This window comes from Muscardinus avellanarius (assembly GCF_963383645.1).
Source record: "Muscardinus avellanarius genome assembly, chromosome: 16".
In the NCBI taxonomy this organism is placed as follows: Eukaryota; Metazoa; Chordata; class Mammalia; order Rodentia; family Gliridae; genus Muscardinus; species Muscardinus avellanarius.
The window spans coordinates 25,193,868-25,219,078 of record NC_137802.1 but is presented as its reverse complement, the minus strand read 5'-3'; the positions used below and the strand labels follow the sequence as shown (position 1 = coordinate 25,219,078).

Here is a 25,211-nt window from a genome sequence, read left to right as displayed (position 1 = left end):
CATGAACGGTGGCTCTAATGCTGCAGAAAGGTTATGAGTAGGCAGTCTGGTCCTTCATTGATCTGGACTATCCATGGCTTCATTGTAAGTGATTATCCTTTTGGGATCTAGAAGGAAGATTTAAAATATAATAAAAATGAGGTATGGAATCCCCAAATAACCATGATTCCAAAATAAATCCCATTTAAATTGCTCCACCATTAAAACATAATTTAATGCCATTTGTTCTTTGTATTAAATACATGTGTGATTGAGTTTCTCAATTCAAATGTAGTTCTGGAGCCGAGCACACACCTGCAATCCCAGTACTTGGGGAGGCATAAGACAAGAGGATTACAGGTTTAAGACCATTCTCAGCAACTTAATGAGGTTCTTATCAACCTAGCAAGAACCCATTTCAGAACAAAACAAACAAAAAAGGTAGTTCTGGACTCCAACAGACTGCCAGTAACAAGGTTTCCTGGTCAGCAAGGAAGGGCGTCAACCCTGACAGATTAGCAATGGTTCTGTTCATTTAAAAAGGGTTGTATGTTTCTCCTGATTAAAAAAGTAGTTAATTTGGGAAAAGTGAAGAAAAAGGCTTAAGAATAACCCAATACATAAAAAAAAAAACTTTGATTTTATTTTCTTTTGTTCTTCTCAGCAAGTGAAGCCAAAACTCATTTTAACCAGTGTGGACAGTTCAGCAAAGAATGGTTCCAGTAAAATCAGGAGCTGAAAGTGTAGCTCAGTGGCAGAGCATATGCATAACTGGCACGTGCATGGCTCAACAGTGCAAGCCAAACTAAAAAACCAATGCATCTTCTACATTCAAACAGAAAACTGTCAGTGTGTGATGACAAAGTCTACACAGGACTATTCTCAATTGATTTTTTTTGTACTTTATTTATTTTGCAGTACTGAGGATTGAACCCAAGGGGCACTTTATCAATGAGCTATACCCCCAGCCCTACTTTTTTTTTATTCTTTATTTTGAAACAGGGTCTCACTAAGTTGTGGAGGACCTCACTAAGTAGCTGAGGCTGGCAGTGAACCTATAATCCTCCTGTCTCAGCTTCCCATGTACTGGGATTATAAACTTGTATCACCATGCCTGGTTCTTATTTTCATTACATACAACTTCTACCTATCCTAAGAACTTTTAAAGTATACATGCTTAAAAAAAAAAAAAAAAGGCAAGCCAGACCTGGTGGCACAGGCTCATAATACCAGTACTTGGGAGGCCAAGATAGGAGGATCACAGGTTTGTGGCCAGCCTCAGCTACTTAGTGGAGCTCTCAGCAACTTAGTGAGACCCTGTTTCAAAATAAAAAACAGGGAGCCGGGCGTGGTGGCACACGCTTGTAATCCCAGCATTCGGGAGGCTGACACTAAAGGATCACAGTTCACTGACAGCCTCAGCTACTTAGTGAGGCCCTCTGCAACTCAGTGAGACCCTGTTTCAAAATAAAGAATAAAAAATAGGGCAGGGGGTGTAGCTCGGAGGTCGAATGCCCCTGGGTTCCATCTCCAGACCCGCATACACACACAAAAAAACTAATACAAAAATAAAAATAGCCGGGTATGGTGGCGCACGCTTGTAATCCTAGCATTCGGAAGGCTGAGACCAGAGGATTGCGGTTCGCGGACAGCCTTAGCTACTTAGTGAGGCCCTTTGCAACTCAGTAAGACCTGGTTTCAAAATAAAGAAAAAATAGGGCAGGGGTATAGCACGCTTGTAATCCCCGCGCTTGGGAGGCGGAGACAGGAGGATCGCGCCGGTTCGAAGCCAGCCACGCTGGCTTACGAGACCCCGTTTCCAAATTTAAAAAATATAAAAAATAGGTCTGGGAGTGTAGCCCGGAGGTAGATGGGCTTCCAGGAACCCCAGTACCACAAAAAAAAAAAAAAAAAAAAAAAAAAAAAGGCCTGAAAAAAATATTGAAGAACTCAGGCTCACTTGAGTTTAAAAATCAATCTAGAGCGGGGTGTGGTGGCTTACACTTGTAAGGCTGAGATTGGAGGCTCACACAGGTTCAAAGCCAGCCTCTCAACTTAGTAAGACCCCGCTTCCAAATAAAATATAAAATACGTCTGGGAGTATAGCCAGGAGGTAGAAAATCCCCTGGGTTCCACCCCCAGTACCACATAAAATTAAAAAGATCTAGTACCACATTAAAAAAAAAAATCTAGGGCCAGGCGTGGTGGCGCACGCTTGTAATCCCCATTTGGGATTACAAACACGGGGATTACAAGCTTGTAATCTCCTGCGGGCGAGGTGGAGACAGGAGGATCACGCAGGTTCGAAGCCAGCCGCACTGGCGTAAGAGGCCCTGTTTCAAAAATATAAAATAGGTCTGGGAGTGTAGCCCGGAGGTAGAAGGGCTTCCAGGAACCCCAGTACCACCAAAAAATCTAGTTTTGTTTGGGAATTATATAAAATTATATAAATACATAAAATGTTAACAGCTACTTTACAGTACAAAATAGGCAGGTTTACTACTGTAACATACTTGCTAGTTGTGCCTTTTCTATGTTAAAGAAAGAAAGTATTATAGGAGCCTGGTATGATGGCAAACACTTGTAATCCCAGTACTTGGGAGGCTGAGACAGGAGGATCGCACAGGTTCGAAGCCAGCCTTGCTGACTTAGGAGACCCCGTTTCCAAATAAAAAAAAATATAAAAAATAGGTCTGGGAGTGTAGCCCGGAGGTAGAAGGGTTTCCAGGAACCCCAGTACCAACAAAAGCAAAAAAAAAAAAAAAAAAAAAAAAAAAAATACAATACAATACAAATGTAGAAGGCCCCTGGATTTCATCCCCCAACACACACAAAAAAATAAGTGAGTAAATAAAGTATTATAGAAAGCAATTCAAAATAAGAGCATTTCACAGCAGCATATACCTATAATCTCAGTATTTAGGAGGCTAAGACAGGAGGAAAGCAAGTTTGAGGACAATGTGTAATAACTCAGCAAGACTGTTTTATACAGGACTTAAGAGTATAGCTCAAAGGTAGAAAGTGACTGGATTCAATCCCTAAGACTTGACCTTAAAGAACAAGGATGAGGCCAAAGAAGAAGCTATGTTAGGGAACAAGAGGAAGAAATCTACATTCTAGTTCTGCTACACTCTGTAGCTTATATAGTAGTTTCTATAGGGTTATTTCCTAATATGTAAAAGATAAACCCAAATCTATTAATGAATAGTTCTCTTATCAAAAATTTTAACTTTATTCAAGTATTCCATATCCATCATATTTTAATATATTGTAGAAGGCATACAATAATTAGGATAACCAATTTTAACCTTTAGATTTTTTTTTTTGGTGGGTCTGGGGATGGAACCCAGGGGCATTCTACCTCCGAGCTATACCCCCTGCCCTATTTTTTATTCTTTATTTTGAACCTGGGTCTCATTGAGTTACAGAGGGTCTTACTAAGTAGCTGAGGCTGTCCGCGAACGGCAATCCTCTGATCTCAGCCTCCCAAATGCTGGGGTTACAAACGTGCACCACCATGTCTGGCTTCCTTTTTTTTTTTTTTTTTTTTTTTTTTTGGTGGTACTGGGGTGGAACCCAGAGGCTTTCTACCTCCAGGCACTCCCAGACCTTTTTTTATTCTTTATTTGTAAACAGGGTCTCATTAAGTTGCTGAAAGCCTCACTAAGTAGCTGAGGCTGGCTTCGAACCCGTGTGATCCTCCTGTCTCAGTCTCCCAAGCGCGGGGATGACAAGTGTGCGCCACCACGCCCAGCTGCCTGGCTTCCTTTTGAAAATTTCAATAACCTACATGTGGATTATCCTGTTGTCTTTTAGTTGCACCTTGTTTGATTTACACTTTTTCATAAAAACAGTAGTAGGAAGCCAGATGTGGATGGCACATAAAATAAAATGGGGCAAGAGGTGTAGTTTGAAAATAGAATGCTCTGGTTTCAATCCCCAGTGCCACAAAATAATTAAGGCTGGAAGTGCAGCTTAGAAGTATAGCACTTTTGGTTGTAATCCACTACAAAAAAGAGCAAACAAACGAACAACAACAACAAATAAAACAGTACAAGGGATTGAATGCATGGCTTCTCCCATGTTAAACACCTTCTACCACTGAGCTACACGCTCAGTTTCCCTGGTCTTCCATAATCAGAAGAGAAAAACTATTCATGCTCTTCATCTAGAAGGTATTCTCATATATTCTGTGTGTGTGTGTTACACCCAGCTCACATTCACATATATATATATATATATATATATATATATATATATATATGTATACACACACACACTTTTTTTTTTTTTTTTGCAGCCCTGGGGACGGAACCCAGGGGCACTGTACCTCTACGCTACACCCCTAACCCTATTTTTATTCTTTATTTTGAAACAGCGTCTCACTGAGTTGAAAAGGGCCTAAGTAGCCGAGGCTGTCCGTGAACTGCCATCCTCCTGTCTTAGCCTCTCAAATGCTGGGACTACAAGCGTGGGCCACCACATCCAGCTTCATACATTCTTTTTACTTACAATACTACCCAATCCATAACAGCCCTGGTACGGCTGGTGCCTTTTGACTGCAGTTATTACTACAAAACAATCGATTTATTTGGTAGGTCACTATTCATCAGTTATTCTCCCCACCCTAAAATAATGCCCAATGATTGGTGATTAGTATTAAAAGTATAAGTACTCCAACCATTCTTACCTTGCTTCTGCAAATTCCAAATAGATTCCATTTCTGAAAAGAAAAACAAGAAGATTATTTTATACACCAACTTTAAATGAACAAAACTTTAATGTATGTTTTTCACTTTAAACCTAAAAAAGAAAAAATTTTTGATTACTGCCGGGCTAGAGGTAGGGTTGAAAATAACAAAATTCACCAGGCGTGGTGGTGCACGCTTGCAATCCCTGCGCTTGGGAGGCTGAGATTGGAGGCTCGCACATGTTCGAAGCCAGCCTCAGTTACATAGTGAGGCTCTCATCAACTTAGTGAGACCCTGTCTCCAAATAAAATATAAAATAGGCCTGGGAATATAGCCCAGAGGTAGAAAGCCTCTGGGTTTCAAGCCCAGTACCACAAAAAAAGAAAAAAAAAAAAAGAAGAAGAAGAAAATAACAAAATTATATGAAATTCAGAAAAAGCACTGATGTTTTCCACTGTATGTACATACTTATGTACTAGAGATTGAACCCAGAGGCATTCTACCTATTCTACCTCCAAGCTACACACCCAGCCTTTTTTTGTTTGTTTTGAAACAGGGTCCTTCTAGGTTGCTGTGGCTGTCCTGGAACCTGCAATCTTCTTGTCTCAGCCTTCAAGTACTGACATTACAAGTGTACCCTACCACACCCAGCTTCCAATAATTTGTATATACCATCCAGATTGCCTTAAGTGTTGATCACAAAAAGTCAATGATTATCTCCTAAAACTGGCAGAACAAGCTTGTCTTCAAAAATAGTCAAGAGCATAAGCACTACAGATAAAAACAGTATTTCTCAAGACAGGAGGACCATGATTCGCAGCCAGCCTCAGCTACTTACAGTGAGGCTCTCTGCAACTCAGTGAGACCCTGTTTCAAAATAAAGAATTAAAAACAGGGCTGGGGGTGTAGCTCAGAGGTAGAATGCCCCCTGGGTTCCATCCCCAGTACTACAAATAAAATAAAATTTAAAAAAGTATTTTCGCCAGGCGTGGTGGCGTACACTTGTAATCCCCGTGTTTGGGAGGCGGAAACAGGAGGATCGTTCAGGTTCGAAGCCAGCCTCACTGACTTAAGAGACCCTATTTCCAAATAAAAATATAAAAAATAGGTGCCTGGGAGTGTAGCCTGGAGGTAGAAGGGTTTCCAGGAACCCCAGTACCACCAAAATATATATATATATATTTCTCAAAACAGTTCATCATAATTTTTTTTTTTGCAAGTCTTGGGACGGAACTCAGGTACATTCTATATCCTGAGTTACACCCCCTGCTTTTTCTTATTCTTTATTTTTTCTTACTCTTTATTTTGAAACAGGGTCTTCACTAAGTTGCAGAGGGCCTAAGTAGCTGAGGCTGTCCGTGAACCGTGACCTTCCAGTCTCAGCCTCCCGAAAGCTGGGATTACAAGCGTGCGCCACCACGCCCGGCTCAGTTCATCATTAAGAAACATGACAATCTGGGCATGGTGACACATGCTTGTCCCAGTACTTGGGAGGCCAAGATGGGAGGATTGTAGGTTTAAGGCTACTAATCTGAAGGTAGAATGCTCCTGGGTTCAATCCCCATTACGACACACACACACCCCACCCCAAGCCACTGGACATTCTGACGCGTGCTTGTAATCCCAATACTTGGGAGTCTGAGACAGGAGGACCAATGGTTAGAGGTCAGTCTCAGCCATTAGCAAAGCCCTCAGCAATTTAGTGAGACCCTGTTTCATAATAAAAGAAACAACCTACCTTCTGTGAGCTAAGCCTAGCAGGCAGCTTTGTTGGGAAGGTAGGCTCTAGTTAGAAGCAAAAACTATAACAAAAGTTGATGGTGTGCCAAGAGGAACCAGCAAACCAGGTCTGTACCCATTGTCTGTTTTTTCAAATTAAGTTCCTCTGTGGCTGTTTTGAAATACAAGGGAGAATGAAGTACTGATAGTTGCAACAGAGATCTTAAAATTCACAAAGACTAGAATATTTACTCTCTAGTCCCTTATATATTAACTGACCCATACTTAAGGGATCATAAATACTTTATAAGTCAAAGTCAACTAAGAATTTAAGATTTAGAGGATGAAAAGTTACTCAAGGAACAGACCAAAAAGGCCTCCATGATCTGTAATCCCAGTACTTAGAGGGGAAGACAGGAGGATCATAGGTTTCAGGCCAATGTGTGGTAACTTAGAATCAGTTTCAAAATAAAAAGGGCTGGGGTATACAGCTCAGTGATAGAATGATCCTGGGTTCAATCCTCAGTACCAAAACCACAAAAACAAAAAGCAAACAAAAAAAATCAGGATTAGACAAACAATGGTAACTTCAAAAGCAGAAAAGTTGCTGGGCATGGTGGCACATTAATTACAATGCTTGTAATCCCAACATTTGGGAGGCTGAGACAGGAGGATAGTGGTTTGCAGACAGCCTCAGCTTAGTGAGGCCCTTTGCAATTCAATGAGACCCTGTTTCAAAACAAAGAATAAAAAATAGGGCTGGGGGTGAAGCTTGGAGGTAGAATGCCCCTGGGTTCCATCCCCAGTACTGTTAAAAAAAAAAAAAGGCGCAGAATAGTCAATAATAATTTTATAGGTTATCCAAACACATCATGCTTTACAATTCTGATTTCCCTTCCCAACTAGTCTATTACTGTGCATCTTTTTTTTTTTTTTTTTTTGGTGGAACTGGAGACTGAACCCAGAAGATTCTACCTGAGCTACAACTCATAGCCCTATTGTTTTTTATTTTGAAACAAGGTCTCACTAAATTGCTGAGGCTGACCTCAAACCTTCAGAAATACAGGTATGAGCCTCCATGCCTGGCTATTTAAAAATGAAAATAAAATAGTGCTGGCGATATAGCTTGGAGGTAGAATGCTCCTGAAGGTTCAATCCACAGTACCACACACAACCAAACCACACACACACATACACACACACACACACACACACACACACACACACACACACACATAAGCCAGCATGGTGGTGCACAATTATAAACCCAATACTTGGGGAGACTGAGACAGAAGGATTACAGGTTTGTGGCCAGCCTCAGACACTTACTTAGCGAGGCCCCTGCAACTTGGTGAGACCGTTTCAAAATAAAGAATTAAAAAAAAAAAAAAAATAGGGCTGGGGTGTAGCTCAGAGATAGAATACCCCTGGGTTCAAGCCCCAGTACCACCAAAAAAGGAAAAAGTTACTAATACTAAAAGACATTTTCTACATTTATAGCATGGGTGCTTACCTACAAGATGCAAAAGCTACTGAAATTCATTTCCATAAAATTCTTACAAGTAAACTAAGTAACCTTGTAGAGTAATACCAAAGTAAATTTATTATTGCTGTACTAGTAAAGCAGATATGAGAAATGAAGCAGCCAATATGGATGTTACACTGGCAAGTCATTGGAGTTGTTACACCACATTAGGAAATCATTTGTTACATCCATTTCTGTATGTTCTTTATCATAGAAAAAAACAAGGGCATTTCCCAAATCTACGAAATTCAACCAGGGCTAAAACCAACGTGCAGCATTTTCTTAGAAACTGTCAAATTTTAGCCAAATATGGTGGTAATCCCAGTATTTCAGAGGCTGAGACAATAAGATCACAGATTGAAGGCCAGACTCAGCAACTAGACTGTTTCAAAATAGAACAAAAAATAGGGTTGGGGATATAGCAGAGATAGAATACCCCTGGGTTCAATCCCCAGCACACCCACACACAAGGAAAAAACTACCAAATTTTCAGGTACAGTTGAGTGAAGGGGCACAAACCAGTAACCCCAGTACTAAGAGGATGAGACGGACAATTCCAGGTTTGAGGCCTGTGCACATCAACTTAGCAAGACCCTGTTTCTAAATAAAATAGGGCTGGAGGTAGAGCATCCTTGGGTTCATTCCTCAGTAACACAAAAAGTAGGCACACGTCAATATCATTATTAGATACATGTGATGATGCCAAAGGCATTCAGGGAACAACTGCAATAAAATATAGCCCATGATAAGTGTTTATTATGCATTCTGTTAATTTTTTTTTTTTTTTTTTTTTTGTGCAGGTCTGGGGATGGAACCCAGAGGCATTTGACCTCCAAGCTGCACTCCCTGCCCAATTTTTTATTCTTTACTTTGAAACAGGGCCTCACTAAGTTGCAGAGGGCCTCACTAAGTAGCTGAGGCTGTCCGCGAACTGCGATCCTCCGGTCTCAGCCTCCTGAATGCCGGGATTACAAGCATGCGCCACCACACCCAGCTACATTCTGTTAAATTTAATATTTAGGGCACTCTGTGAACAAGTTTCCAAACTGTATACAGTTGGCCCTTGAACACTGAGGTTAGAAACAGTGGACTCCACCATAACCAGAACCCAGGGGCATTCTACCCCTGAGATATTACTTTTTCATCACATAGTACTTTTTTTTAGTGCTAGGATTGAACTCAAAGCTTCTCTGTGCTCTACCAGAGATATACCCCCACCCAGCCCCTGTATAACTTTAGACTCCCACTAGCAAAGAAGGTGGCTATAGATTACAATACTCCAGGCCGGGTGTGGTGGTGCACGCTTGTAATCCCCGTGCTTGGGAGGCAGAGGCAGGAGGATTGCGCAGGTTTGAAGCCAGCCTCACTGGCTTAAGAGACCCTGTTTCCAAATAAAAATATAAAATAGGTCTGGGAGTGTAGCCCAGAGGTAGAAGGCCCCTGGGTTCCATCCCCAGTAGCACCAAAAAAAAAAAAAAAAAAAAAAAAGAAAAAGAAAAAAAAAACTACAGTACTACAGTATGCACTATAGTTATGTCTGAGCTACCCCTCCAGCCCTTTGTATTATTTACTTTGAGACAGGGTATTGCTAAATTGCCCAGGCTGGCCTTTACTTTATATATATACATACACATACACACATTTTTTGTAGTACTAGGGATGAAACTCAGGGGCATTCTACCTCCAAGCTACACCCCCAGCCCTATTCTTTATTCTTTATTTTGAAACAGGATCTCACTGAGTTGCAAAGGGCCTCACTAAGTAGCTGAGGTTGTCCTGGAGCCACGATCCTCCTGTCTCAGTCTCTCAAATGCTGCGATTACAAGCGTGCACCACCACACTCAGCTTCAGGCTGGCCTTTAACTTGGGATCCTACTACCTCAGTCTCACAAGTCACTGGGATTATAGGCATGTGCCAATGAACACAACAATGTTATCCTTATTTTTATAAAACTAGGAAATCTAGACTTATAATAAAATAGTACTGGGATTACAAGCATGTGCCACCACACCCAGCTAAAATCCACTCCTAAATATTGCTTACCTCTTTTTTATTTTTATTTTTTTGTGGTAATGGGGATTTAAGAGTCTCACTACTTGCTGAGTCTGTCCCTGAACCTGTGATCCACCTGTCTCAGTCTCCTGAGTACTGAGATTACAAGTGTATGTCACCATGCTCAGTTACTAGAGCCCTTTTTAAATTTATTTATACATTCATTTATTTTTGTGTATGTGGGACTGGAGACTGAACCCCAGTGGCATTCTACCTGAGCTACATCTCCAATCCTATTTTATTTTTTATTTTGAAACAGAGTCTTGCTAAATTCCTAAGGCTGGTTTCAAACTCATGACACACTAATATAAAAAATAAAGTATGCAGCATGCATGCGCACAAGAAACTGGGTCTAGCTAAGCTGCTGAGCCTGGCCATGAATCTGCATCCTCCTGTCTCACATACTGGTATTACAGACATGTGCCACTCACCCTGCCTAAGGCATTTTTTTTGCGGTAGTGGAGATGGAACCCAGGGGCATTCTACCCCCGAGATGTACCCCCAACCCTATTTTTTCTTTATTGTGAAACAGGGTCTAAGTTGCAGAGAGCCTAAGTAGCTAAGACTATCTGCAAACCTGCGATCCTCCTGTCTCAGCCTCCCAAATGCTGGGATTACAAGCGTGCGCCACCATGCCCAACCTAAGGCATGTTTCATACTAGCAGCTTCTGCTTCTACAAAAGATACCCAGCTGATTTTAAAGACAAAGGACATCAGGAGTTTAAAAAGAGTTCCCAAAGTAGCTGATGTGGAAGGATCTTATACCCAACCTGTAGTGCTATCACCTTAGTGTATTTGTATTACATTTTACACACATTAAACTTTTTAGCAGGGCACAGTGGTATGAACCTGTAATCCCAGTACCTGGGAGGCTGAGACAGGAGAATTGCAACCTTCCAAGAACTGGGATTACAGGAGTGCGCTACCACACCTAGTTCTAAATATAGAACGCTTACCAATCTATCTTTTATTTCCATAGACTGAGCTTCAAGTGATTAGACCACATCAAAACGAAAAATTCATCTTTAAAAAGTTTGAAACCGGGCATGGTGGCGCATGCTTGTAATCCTAGCATTAGGGAGGTCAAGACTGGAGGATTATGGTTCGCAGACAGCCTCAGCTAAGTGAGGCCCTTTGCAACTCAGTGAGACCCTGTTTCAAAATAAAGAATAAAAAATAGGGCAGGGGGTATAGCTTGGAGTTGAATGCCCCTGGGTTCCAGCCCCAGATCCGAATAAAAAAAAAAAAAAAAAAAAAGGTTTGGAGCATAGCTGGGCTGGGTGTGGTGACGCACTGATCCCAGAATGAGAGGCTGAGACAGGAGGATCGTGGTTTGTGGACAGCCTCAGCTACTTATCGAGGCCCTTTGCAAATCAGTGAGACCCTGTTCCAAAATAAAGAATAAAAAATAGGGCAGGCATAGCTCGGAGGATGGATACCCCTGGGTTCCATCCTCAAACCCTCAAAAAAAAAAAAAAAAAGCATTCTAAGTAACTACGTTAAAGAATGCAATCATTACATAACATAATATCCAGCACCAAACAAAGTTTATCTGGTAAAAAAAATTTTTTTTTGGGGGGGGGCGGGTCTGGGGATGGAACCCAGGGGTATTCAACCTCCGAGCTACAACCTCTGCCCTATTTTTTATTCTTTATTTTGAAACCAGGTCTTGGAGTTGCAGAGGGCCTCACTAGGTAGCTGAGGCTGGCTGCAAACTGTGATCCTACGGTCTCAGCCTCCTGAATGCTGGGATTACAAGCATGCGCTACCACACCCGGCTATCTGGTAAAATATTATGATCCTGGAATCAGGAAGACACCAAAGGCATAGGGAAATTGGACTTCATGATGATGATTTTTTTTTTCTTTTGGCAGTACTGGGGGATAGAACCTAGGGACATTCTACCTCCAAGCTACACTCCCAGCTCCCAGCCCTATTTTTTATTCTTTTATTTCTGAAACAGAGTCTCACTGAGTTGTAAAGGGCCTAGGTAGCTGAGCCTGTTTGCAAACAATGATCCTCCCGTCTCAGCCTCCCAAATGCTGGGATTACAAGCGTGTGCCACCACACCTGGCTTCAAGAAAATTTTAAAATGCTATACACCAAAAGAAATTATGTACGGCTGGGTGTGGTGGCACACGCTTGTTATCCCAGCCTTTGGAAGGCGGAGACAGGAGGATTGCACAGGTTCAAAGCCAGCCTCAGCTACTTAAGTGAGGCTCTCAGCAACTTAGTGAGACCCCGTGTCCAAATAAATTATAAAATAGGGCTGGGAATGTACCCCGAAGGTAGAATGCCTCTGGGTTCCATCCCCAGTACTGGGGGAAAAAAAATTATGTACAGAACTGAAGACAATATTTGCAAGTCATGTATCTGAAGACAGGATGTCCAGGACATACAGAAAACCCCTAAATCTCAACAATGAAGAATAATCAGGTCCCAAAGTGCAAAGTACTTAAAAAGAGATTTCTCTAAAGATATACAAATGGCTAATAGTACATAAAAGATGTTAAACATTACTAGGGAAATGCAAATCAGAACTAGGAGACACCACCTGTCATACCCATGGCTCTGTGACTATCAAATACAATGTGTATTGGCAAGGGCAAAGTAACTGGAACCCGACTGCATTGCTCCTGCTTAATGAAAAACAGCTGCTATGGAAAATAATATGGCGAGTCCTCAAAATTAGAACTGCCATATGACCTGGTAATTCCACTTCTGGATAAACACCCCCAAAAGAACTGAAAGCAGGATCTTTAAGAGGTATTTGTACATTCAAGTTCACAGCAGCAGCTGTACACACACCCCCTCTCCTATTTTTTTTATTCTTTATCATGAAACCGGGTCTCACTGAGTTGCAAAGGGCCTCACTAAGTAGCTGAGGTTGGTCATGAACCATGACCCTCATTTCTCAGCCTCCCAAATGCTGGGATTACAAGCATGCGTCACCACGCCTGGCTTTCATCTTTTTATTTAATAAAAAGGTAAAGAAAAAATTACCCTGGAGCATTCTACCTCAAGCTACACCCCCAGCCCCCTTTTTCTAATTCTTTATTTTGAAACAGGGTCTAACTAAGTTGCAGAGTACCTCACAAAGTAGCTAAGGCTTACTGCAAACCTGGGATCATCCTGTCTTAGCCTCCCAAATACTGGGATTACAAGAATGCTCCACCACACCTGGCTCTTCAATTATTCTGAACTAAGACTTTAAAATTTTTTCTAAGGTGGCAAATAATTCTAAACCTAAAAATGCACCATGCCTAGCCACACAGTGGCATACACTTGTAATCCCAGATACTCACAGAAGGCTGAGGCAAAAGGATAAGTTTGAGACCAAGCCAACTTTGCAAGACCATGCCCCCAAGTAAGATCTTAAAAAGGCTGGGAGTCAGGTGTGGAGGTACATACTAGTAATCCCAATACTAGGAAGCCGGAAGCCAAGATTGAGGGACTGCAAGTTCAAGGCCAACCTCAGCAATTTAGTGAAATCTATTTCAAAATAAAAAAGGGCTTGGGTATGGTAGCGCACGCTTGTTATCCCAGCTATTAGGAGACTGAGGCAGGAGGATCACAGATTTGCAGCCAGCCTCAGCCTCAAGTACTTAAGTGATAACATGTTTCCAAATAATGAATAAAAAATCGGGTTGGGGGTGTAGCTCAGAGGTAGAATGCCCCTGGGTTCAATTCCCAGTTCCAAAAATAAAATAAAATAAAATAGTGCTAAGGGATGATTAGCTCCGAGGTAGAATGCTCTGGGTTCAACCTCCAATACCATCAAAAAACGATTAAGTAGCCAGGTATGGTGGCGCACGCTTGTAATCCCCGCGCTTGGGAGGCTGAGACAGGAGGATCGCACAGGTTCGAACCCAGCCTCAGCTACTTAGTGAGGCTCTCAGCAACTCAGTGAGACCCTGTTTCCAAATAAAATATAAAATATAGCCCGGAGGTAGAAAGCCTCTGGGTTCTACCCCCAGTACCACAAAAAAAAAAAAAAAAAAAAAAAAAAAAGAGCTGGGGGTGTGGCTTTGAGCTAGAATGCCCCTAAGGTTTAAACCCCAGTGCTGCAAAACAAAGAAAACAGGGCTGGGGGGTGTAGCTTAGAGGTAAAACACCCTGGGTTCAATCCCCAGTAACTAACAAACACGCACGTACTCGTACATGCAGAGAATAATCAGTGGACTGATGAACTACTAATGGACCAATCAGTATTTGGCAAAACTCAAAGAATTCGCAACCTGGAATCTACTTGAATAGAATATTATCTATTGGCTTGGGTGGGTTATAGACAGTAGATACTAAAAAACTTAAAGTTGATATACTTTACTAAAGCAAATCTAAATATTAATTCTTTTCTTTTTCTCTTTTTATTTTCTTAGTGGTATTGGGGATTGAGTCCAGGAACATCCTACTTCCAAGCTACACCTCCAGCCCTAGTAGTCTCACTACTTGCTGAGGCTGTCCTCTAACCTGTGATCTTCCCCTCTCAGCCTCCCAGTACTGGGATTACACATGTGCATGTGCCACCACACCCAGCTAAAGCAAATCTTTTCAATAACACAAGTAAAACTAACTGCAACCATTACAGGACATTTAACTGATCTAAAATTGTTTTCATGTGGAGTTGGCACATATATGCAGGTATATATTCCCAGTACCCCCTACACACACAAACACAAAAGTGACATATACATCATTTCTCATTACTTGCTTGGAGGGAATTTTGGTGGTGGTGGTAGTGGTGGTATTAGGGATTGAACCCTGGAGCAATCTACCTCAGAGCTACGGCCCCTAGCCCTGTTTTATTTTTTAATCTCTTTGTTTGTGTGTATGGTACTGGGGACTGAACCCTGGGTTGTTCTCCCTCTGAGCTATGCCTCCAGTCCTTAGCTTGCTAAGCTACTGAGGCTGGCCATGAACCTGTAATCCTGTCTCCCAAGTACTATGACTAGGTGTGTCTGACCACACCCGGCTTTTATTGGAGAGTCTTGCTAAGGATGGCTTCAACTCTCCCAAGAACAGGCATTACAGAAGTGTAACACTGCACCAGGATGCTCTTAAGGATTTAGTTAGGTCATTCATTCGGCATGTGTAGGGGTGGGGAGAGTACTGAGGATTGAATTCAGGAGCGTTCTACCTCCAAGGTACACCTCCAGCTCTTTTTCTTTTTTTAATTTTGGAACAGGGTCTAAGTTGTTGAAAAAGGCCTTGAACCTGCCATCCTCCTGTCTTAGCCTCCCAAGTACTGGGATTACAGGCATGTTCCACCACAACCAGCTCCCATTTTCTTTAAGAAACAAATAAGTCATATTCTAAGTTATTTACACAGAACTTGAAAGATATCTAGAGCTGGGCATGGTGGCGCACAATTGTAATCCCAGCCTTTGGGAAGCTGAGATCAGAGGATCGCAGTTCACGGGTGCCTCAGCTACTTAGTGAGGCCCTCTGCAACTCAGTGAGACCCTGTTTCAAAATAAAAAATAAAAAATAGGGCAGGGGGTGTAGCTCAGAGGTCAAATGTCTCTGGGTCCCATCCCCAGACCCCCCCCCAAAAAGGATATCTAGTCCTTTCTTCTTTTTTTATTCAAGACAGTGTTTTACTCCTTATCCAGACTAGTCTATACTCCTAGGCTCAAATGAAGCTTTGACTGCCTCCAAGTAGCTGGGACTACAGGTACACACCACCAAGTCCAGCACTGGTTCCCTTTTACATGACTCAAAAAGAGCCTGGTCACTATAATATTGAAAAATAAATGTGCTTGCTATTCTCTTTTCTTTTCTTCTTCTTTTTTTTTTTTTTGGCTGTAATGGGGATGGAACCCAGGGGGTATTCTAATCCCCGAGCTACACCTCCAGCCCTTTATTCTTTATTTAGAAACACGGTCTCACTAAGTTGTGAAAGACCTCACCAAGTAGCTGAGGCTGGTCTCGAACATGGGACCCTCCTGTTTCAGCCTCCCAAATACTGGGATTACAAGCATGTACCACAAAGCCAAGCCCAAATGAATGCTTTTAAGTTGGAAAAGTGAATATTCCTTCTCAATTTTAGCTGTATCATTTCCAAAGACCTGGAATTAAGGATATGATTGTCTAGTCATTCTCAGCTAAGTATTGCAATTCTTAATAGAATCTTATAGAATTCTCAAAAGTTCACTCTTAGTACAAACAACTAAATGCACATGTAATTATCTTTGTATAAAAAACAAATGAGTTTACCTTTAGTGTGATATACAATAGCAGCCCTCAGGTCAAAAGAACCCCAGCTATCATTCCTTTCTAGGCCTCTCTGGTATCTCTGTTCTTTGGCGGAGGAGCCTAACAAAGTGTTCGTAGGAGAGGCCAGAGGATTTTGATTTTCTATCTCATAGTCCTTTGAGAGAAACACTAAAGCACCTTGACTACTGGTGTCTGCTTTCTGCAGGTCACCTATATGACTGGGTTCCAAGGATAAGACTCCACTCTCACTAGTAGTCCCAGGTTTTAGAATGCTACCCAGAACTTGAGGACTAGTCCGTTTCTCCAGCTCATAAGCCTTGGGAAACACAGGATGCTCAGTTCCTGAGGGAATTATTTCAGCACCCTGTGAAACCAAAGTGGCAGGATATTCTCCTTGAAATGTCACCTCCATCACTTTATGATCTGATGACTTCCCAATAACAGTCTCAGGGCCAGCATTGGGTTCATTTATAAATGATAAACCCCATTGATTCTGGAAGATATCCCCCAGGTTTTGCTGATCTGTCTGAGAGGGCAGATCCACTTGCGCTGTGCTCAACAGCACAGTTTGCATATTTGAAGGGTAGATAAAAAGGCTAGATTTAATTTGTTCAACAGCTGCTGAAGTCAGACTCATGTCTTGGAGAACTGAATCAGTCCCAGTAGAGATGGGTGTTAGAGTACTAGCAGCAGTAGTTAGCAGTGGCTGACCCCCTGAAGGATACACACTTGCATCAGTCCCTGCTAAAACAGGCCCATTAGAAAAGTTGGCAGAAGTAACAGATTTCAGCGCTGACATAGGGACCTGGGATAACCGACTTGAAGATTGGGTCTGAGTTTCTCCCACAGATGATGAAGAGGATGAAGATGAAGACGGTGACACAGAAGAGTTCTGTATAGTTTTGTTGAGGTTTTCCTTAACTTTGCTTGCATAACTTATTTTAGGAACTATTTTAGCACTGCTATTGTCCACTGGAAAAACTGGAGGTGGTTTAAACAAGGTCCAGGAGTCCTCTTTGGAGGCAACAGCTGAGGCATGCTTTCCTTTGGGCCGATCATCAAACTTCTTGCTGCTCACACCAGGCTTAGTATCTGAGCTTTTACGAAGCATATCAGCCACAGCAGGTTTTCGACTCATTCCTCCAGGTCCAGTTTCATACTTCCAAATGGGCTTTGAACCATCTACTCGATTTCCCTTTTGTTCACTATAGTCAGGCTTGAAAGTTTCAAGTCCCTGTTTTAAGGTTGGGACACTAGTCTCTTGTTGAATTATCTTATCCTGCACTAAATTAAGGTTTTCACAACCCTTGGCACTATTGCGCCTAGCTTTCCTTTTTTTAGGAGTGGTATATCCACTCTCAGATCCACTACCATCATTATCTGCTCCTTTGCCCATATAACCATTAGTAATATAACTTGAATTATTTGTTACAACACCATTTGGAATTGCTACAGTATCGGTCTTATCTAAAGACTGGTTCTCTCCAGATTTATTCTCATAAGACTTTCCATTCTTTTTGTCCATACTGTTTTTCTGAACAAAATTCTTGGTTTTAATTCCTGCTTTCCCAAAGTTGCTGGTCTTTACAGTCTGCTTCAGGCTAGTGTCTACAGCTTGCTGGTTGCCATTGAGGACCCTGGAAATAGGGTTGGTGGCTTCATCAGAACCCAGGCTCTTTAAAGATATTTCTCTTTCTCCAACATTACCATTTATTTCACCATAGCCTAAGGGAGGAAAAAAAAAGATTTTTAAAAATCTCAACATTTAAGGACTGTTTATTTTACTATATGTTAGATACTATACTGAGTTATAGGTTTACATGTTGTCCTTCTGTCTCTGAGACTTGTAAATTCCACTTTACACAGAGCAGAAAAACAGAATCTACCATTAAGCAGAGGCAGAACTGAAACATGATTCAAACCAAAAAGTCTGAGGTCATAGAGAACAGGAAATTCTTAAGCAGTATGCTGTAGTAGCTCTTATCTAAGAAAAATCAACCTACCCATCATGCTCACAAGGCTGTTATAAAAGTTTTCCTTACAATTAAGACCAAAGCTACCCTCTGGGCAAAAAAAAAAAAAAAAAAAAAAAAAGTTTTATTGATACAGTAATAGTAAAAGAAAATTAGGGCTAGAAAGTAGGGCTCAATTGTAGAAAGCCTGCTGTTTATTATGCCTGAGGCCCTGGGTTTGGAAGTCTACACAGAGGAAAACAAAACAAAATAATAAAGACTTCATTTCAATGAAGCCATAAAGGGCTACCAGTCACCATAAGCAGTACCCACTGCACCTATCAAACAAAGCTCCAATACTGAACTGTTTGCAAAACAGTAAAACGCATTCTTACTTTTTTTTTTTTTGCGGTACTGGGACAGTGGTACTGGGGCAGGTACACTGAGGGCAGTGTACCTCCTGAGCTACACGCCCAGGCCTATTTTTTATTTTTGAAACAGGGTCTCACTGAGTTGCAAAGGGCCTCGCTAAGTAGCTGAGGCTGTCCGCAAACCTCAACCCTCGGGTCTCCATCTCCCAAATGCTGGGATTACAAGCAAGCGCCACCACACCCTGCTGCATTTTGACATTTGATCAAACTGTTAATACATGAAACAAAAACACTTATGTACCAATGTTTTTAACCCTTAACTTATGCTTTCTTCATTTTACATTTGGGTAAACAAAGTCAGAAAGCTTAACTTACCCAAGTCACAAAGTGGCAGGACTAAAAATCTAAACTCCAGTATGTCTGGAATCCATGGTTTCCTACTACTGTTTAACACTGCCCACTTAAGAGATGCAATAAGAAAATGTATACTAACAATTACTACAGAGCTGGGCGTGGCGGCGCATGCTTGTAATCCCAGCATTCTGGAGGCTGAGACCAGAGGATCGCGGTTTGCGGACAGCCTCAGCTACTTAGTGAGGCCCTTTGCAACTCAGTGAGACCCTGTTTCAAAATAAAGAATAAAAAACAGGGCAGGGGATGTAGCCTGGAGGTCAAATGCCCCTGGGTTCCATCCCCAGACCTGAAAAAAAATAAAAAAAAATAAAAATTACTACAATAAGAATATAACTTTAGTTTTATGATATTCAGATATAATTAAAGACCTCAACCACCATAAAGTTAACTCTTATTATAAGTGATTCAATTGAATCAACAACTTTTTCACTTTCCTAGTAAAATTCAAACATCTTGAGATCAGCCATTTAGTAACCAGGTGCAGAGGCACACTTGTAATCCCAGTACTTGGGAGGCTGAGACAGGAGGATCACAGATTCCTGGCAGCCTCAGCAATTTAGTAAGACCCTGTTTCACAATAAAAACTAAAGAGGGTTGTGGGCATAGCTCAGAGGCAGAAATACCAAGGGTTCAATCCCCAGTACCACACACAAAAAAATAAAAAGAAGGCATTTGGCTGTAATCCTAGTATACTTGGAACATTGAGATAGGAGGGCCACAGGTTCACAGCCAGTCCCAGCAACAAGCAGTACCAGAAAAGAAAGTAGAAAGCTCTAAATACTAAAAAAAAAAAAATTTTTTTTTGACAGTACGAGGGTTGGAACCCAGGGGGATTCTACCTCTGAGCTATACCCCTAGCCCCCTTTTTTTTTCTTGTGGCACTGGGGATGAAATCAGAGGGCATTCGACCTACAAGCTACATGCCTAGCCCTATTTTTTATTCTCTATTTTGAAACAGGGTTTCACTGAGTTTCAAAGGGCCTCACTAAGTAGAGCTAAGGATCTGCGAACCACGATCCTTCTGTCTCAGCCTCTCAAATGCTGGGATTACAAGTGTGCATCACCATATCCAGCTTTAATTGTCCATTTATTGATTGAACTGTGTGTGTGTGGTTGGTGTGTCTTGGGATGAAACCTCTGAGCCACGCCATCCCCTGGCCTATTTTTTTGTTTTTGTTTTTTGGTGGTACCAGGGATGGAACCCAAGGGCCTTCTACCTCCGGGCTACACTCCCAGACCTATTTTATGTTTTTTTTTTTTTAATTTGGAAACAGGGTCTCTTAAAGCCAGTGAGGCTGGCTTCGAACCTGCACCATTCTCCTGTCTCTGCCTCTCAAGCCTGGGGATTACAAGAGTGCTCCACCATGCCCAGCTATTGTTTATTTTGAAACAGAGTCTCACTAAGTTGCAGAGGGCCTAAGTAGCTGAGGCTGTCAGTGAACCACAATCCTCCAGTCTCAGCCTCCCAAGCACTGGGTTCCATGGAGATACACACACATTCATTTAAGGCAGCTTTTCAGGGTAAGTGGAAATTCAATAGAAACACTCATTTTTTTTGCCTTTATCACTTCCATTTATGCTTTTAGACATTTGACCTATGAAAGATTAAAAGGCACACGAGTGTATATATCTTTTTAACTTTCTCAATTTTAATTTATGTAACACAGAGCTATACACAACCCACAAAGGCTTTTGAGGGCCTCAATCTCAAAACTAATAACAGAGCTGGATGTGGTGGTGCATGTTTGTAATCCCAGATTCAGGAGGCTGAGACCAGAGGATCTCAGTTCGCAGACAGCATCAGCTACTTAGGCCCTCTGCAACTTAGTAAGACCCTGTTTCAAAATAATAAATAGGACAGGGAGTATAGTTGGAAGGTCAAATGCCCCTGGGTTCCATCCCCAGACCCACCCCAAAAAAAAAAAAAAGAGAGAGATTAATAATAGGAATACTAGGGTGTTTTTTTGTTTTTTGTTTTTTTAATTGAGAACCACAGAACTGTGTGGTAGTACACACTTGTAATCCCAGTACTGGGGAGGATGAAACAGGAGGATTACAGGTTTGCAGCCAGCCTCAGCTACTTACAGAGGACCTCCACAACTTAGTGAGAGCCTGTTTCAAAATAAAAAACAGGGCTAGGGGTATAGCTCAGAGGTAGAATGCTTCTGGGTTCAACCCTCAGTACCGAGGGAAAAAAAGTCAACTGCCAGGCATGGCAGCACATGCCTATAATCCTAGTATACATTGGGAAACTGAGAAAGGAGGAGTGCAGGTTTGAAATCTAGTAAGACCATTGACAAACAAAAAATAAAATGTGGCTGGGTGTATAACTTGGAGGTATAGAATGTCCCTGGGTTCAATCCCCAGCACTACAAAAATAAATAATAAATCCTAACTTCTATAATATTCATTCCTACTATGACGCTTGTAATCCCAGCATTTGAGAGGCTGAGGCGGGAGGACCACAATTTACGGATAGCCTCAGCTACTTAGTGAGACCCTGTTTCAAAATAAAGAACAAGCTGAGCATAGTGGCACACGCTTGTAATCCCAGAATTCCAGAGGCTGAGACCAGAGGATCTCAGTTCGCAGACCGTCTCAGTTATTTAGTGAGGCCCTCGCAACTTAGTGAGACCTTGTTTCAAAATAAAGAATAATAAATAAAAAATAGGGCATGGGATGTAGCTCGGAGGTTAATGCCTCCTGGGTTCCATCCCCAAACCGCAAAAAAAAAAAAAAAAAAAAAAAAAGAAACAAAAAACAAAAAAACTAGGGCTGGGGGTGCAGCTCGGAGGTAGAATTCCCCTGGGTTTTATATCGAGTAACACACACACACACACACACACACACACACACCATCTTAAACACCAACAAAATCCAGTGTCCAAACTAAACTGAACCAAAGCAAAGACTTCTAAGTGAACTAATAACTTTCCCTGGGATTACTACTATTTAGATATTAATGTAAAACACCAGGTGTGGTGGCACAAGCTTATAATCCCAGTGCTTGGGAGGTTAAGACAGGAAGATTGTTGGCGGACAGCCTCAGCTACTACTTAAGCCCTTTGCAACTTAGTGAGACCCTGTTTCAAAATAAAGAATAAAAAATAGGGCTGGGGATGTATGTAGCTCAGAGATAGAATGCCTCTGGGTTCAAATCCAGTATCACAATTTTTTTTTTGGGGGGGGGTCTGGGGATAGAACCCCATTTGACCTCCGAGCTACACCCCCTGCCCTATTTTTTATTCTTTATTTTTTTTATTCTTTATTCTTTATTTTGAAACCGAACCACGATCCTCCAGGTCTCAGCCTCCCAAATGCTGGGATTACAAGCGTACGCCACCACGCCCGGCTCACAAAAATTTTTTTAAATTTTAAAAAAAGATATATAAAAAAAAAGTTCAAAAGCCACAACACTTCTGAGGCTGGCTTCGAACCTGTACACTCCCCCTGTCTCTGCCTCCCAAGTGAAGACATTACAGGCGAGGGCCTGGCATTTTCTTTTTAAAGTTTAGGAATCTTAAGAAAAACAAAAATATTACAGACTTACTTAAGGAAGTTAAAAGATCCCTGTGTTTTTACTATTTAGAGTAAATTTAGAGTTGTCATACTAACCCTACTTCAAATGGAGGCAGCAAAATTTGAGTTTTTGGATTTGAAATCTGAAATTACTCAGTATTTGGTCTTCACTTGCGCCCTCTTCTGGATAAAGAAAAACTGTCCCTTTTTATAGGTTTGTGAGTAATGGATCATAAGAGCCCACCTTCACATGTTACAGACCAGTTTCAGAAACAGACTAAAGTTTTCTTAGTTATCAGCATTGTACACACTGAAGCAACAGTACTTCCTGGCCAGGCAGTACTTTTAGAACTGCTCACTACCCAAGTTGTTTACATTCACTCAAAATTTCTAACCCCAGTTTCTTCTCCTCTGTATTCTTTATTCCAGGTTAGGACACCTTGAATGGTACAGGAGGTGCTTCTATTTGTAGAGAGAAGCGCTGTAGGAATATATTAACATTGACTGACAAAACGCAATTTTAAAATCTGAACAGTAGTATTGCCTTATATATTCCAAGCAACCATAATAAGGTAACAATTTCTCAGCTTTTCAAAAACGTAATGTTAAAATGAGCTGGTGTTGTATAGCTAAGTTTTAAAGCTGTTTCATGTCTTTAAACACAAACCATGTATACATGCTCACATCGTATACCACCCCCAAAATGAAAAATTTGCCATTCCAGTTTCAGTCTTCAAGTTACATTGTCTGCAATAGAAAAGCAGCTAATTTTTCTCCAAGTCTCAATAACTGCTTGTATTAAATTTGACATGCTAGATTTAACATTCCCTTTCTAGACATTCCTTGCATTTACCTTCTTTTAAACGTGTGGTTTAACTTTAAAGCTTATGTTATTATTTCCTCATATGACTTTTGCCCTCGATTTAGCGTTACAATGGAAGATGAGGGTCAATATCGGCTTTAAAATTCGAAAACACCTTTCATTTTAACATGGGGAAAAGACTCGTCTCGAGGCAAGATGGTAGTGATCCAACCTCATGGATGAGCCACTTCAGTCCACCCTTAAGAACAAGAAAGAGGGGTCAGAAAAACTCCCCGTCTTCTGCATCCAGTCAAACACCGATTTAATCCCTCCCCTTAAGGATACTACCCAGTGCTAGAAGGGTGAGTGTTGAGGTGGCGGACACGGATGAATAAGGTTTGGGGTCCCCCCCCCTTTTTGTAAAAAAAAAAAAAAAAAAATCGAGCCGCTAGAAAGAGGAGGCCCAAGCGAAAGCCTCAGAGGCGGAGTCGTGAGCGAACCTGGCAGCGGACGAGGTTCCTGTGGCAGAGAAACTCGTGACCGGGGAGCTCGGTTCCCGCTGGGTTCCCCGCCCGGCCCCGAGCACGCCGCCCCCGAAACGAGCCCCCGCCGCCCCGCGGGACGCGCGGCCGCCGCCGCCCCGCCGCCCCCGGGAGCGGGAAGGCGCGCAGGCCGCTCCCCTCGTGGCCGCGGCCCTCCCCCACCCAACCGCCCCCGCCCGCGGCCGGACCCGCCCGGGGCGCGCGGCCGGTTACACAACCGCGGGGAGGGGCCGCGGCCGCCCGCCGCCCTCCGGGCCCCGCACCCTCCGCGCCGCGCCGCGCCGCGGGCCGGCGGCGGTGACAGGAATCGGCTTCCAACATGGCGGACAGGAAGCGGCCCCGCGAGGCGGAGAGAACATTCCAGCCGCCGGCCCCGGGGCGCGCGCCGGGGCGCCGGGCGCGAGGGCGCCGCCCGGGGCGAGGCCGGGCCACAGGTGGGCCGCGGGGCCGGGCGCCGGCTCGCCCTTCGGACCCCGCGGGGAGCGCGCGGGCCGGCGGGCCTCGGGAGGGGTGGCGCGGCCGGGCCGGGCCGGGCCGGGCCGGGAAGGTCACGCCGCCGCGGCCGGCCGGGCCTCTGCCCGCGCGGGAGCCGAGGGCGCCGCACGCCGCCGCCGCCGACCAGGCCCCACCCCCGGCTGCCGGCCCCCACCCGGCCCCTTCCCCCACCCGGCCGCCCTCCCGGACCTGTTTTCTTCTTCGGCGTTTCCTGGAGCTGCTGGAGGGTGTGCTTCTGCTCATGTTTCAGCGGCTTTGGCTGGGCCTTGGGGCTGCCCTCGGCTCCATGCTGCAGGTATTGGTGAGGCTGCTGGTGGTGGTGGTGGTGGTGGTGGTTGTGGCTATGGTTGTAGAAATAATAATGGTGGTGGTGGTGCGGCTGCGGCTGCGGCTGCGGCTGCTGCTGCTGCGGGTGATGGTGCGGATGGTGGTGGCTGTGATGGTGCTGAGGCTGTGGCTGGCCGGGCTTCTCCTCCATTGAAAGCGCCTTGGGCTCCCTCGCAGAGGCTGCGGGCTGCTGCACGGTCGGGATCTGAGGCTGCTCCTCCGGGCTCGTTGAGTATATCTGAGCGCGTCTCGCCAGCGCACTGGTTAACCGAGCGATTCTGCGAGATTGGCAGCGGCGCTCCAGCAATCAGGAGGCACGGAGCGCCGCAGGCCCCGCCCCTAGCCCAAATCTTCTTTCCTTCCCCTTGGCCGCTGCCTCCCAGCCAACGCCACTTACCCTATGCAACCTCACAGGGCCGGGCCTTCAACGTCAGCACTATGGCTCTCTCCGCTGTCGCCTTCTCCCCTTCACCACGCAGTTTGAGAACAGCACTTTCTACACGCTCGCCGGCAAGAAAGCTCTTGTCGAGTGTAGCAGCAGATTCCACGGGCGCTGGAAGCCATCTGTTGGTTTTGCACCTCCTAGAATCTGTTGGCTTTTTTTTT

General features: G+C 43.3%; 1 protein-coding gene across 1 annotated transcript; it reads right to left on the bottom strand.

The window, feature by feature from the left end:
- Positions 1-54: 54 nt before the first annotated feature.
- Positions 55-24,798, bottom strand: NUFIP2 (nuclear FMR1 interacting protein 2; the record flags this gene model as incomplete). Its single annotated transcript, XM_080712807.1, has 4 exons — positions 24,468-24,798; positions 16,184-17,908; positions 4,670-4,702; positions 55-107 (listed from the first exon to the last, which is right to left on the bottom strand). Exons 1-4 carry the CDS (start codon positions 24,754-24,756, stop codon positions 55-57), a joined length of 2,100 nt encoding a protein of 699 aa, XP_080568933.1. The 5' UTR covers positions 24,757-24,798.
- Between the last annotated feature and the right edge of the window lie 413 nt (positions 24,799-25,211).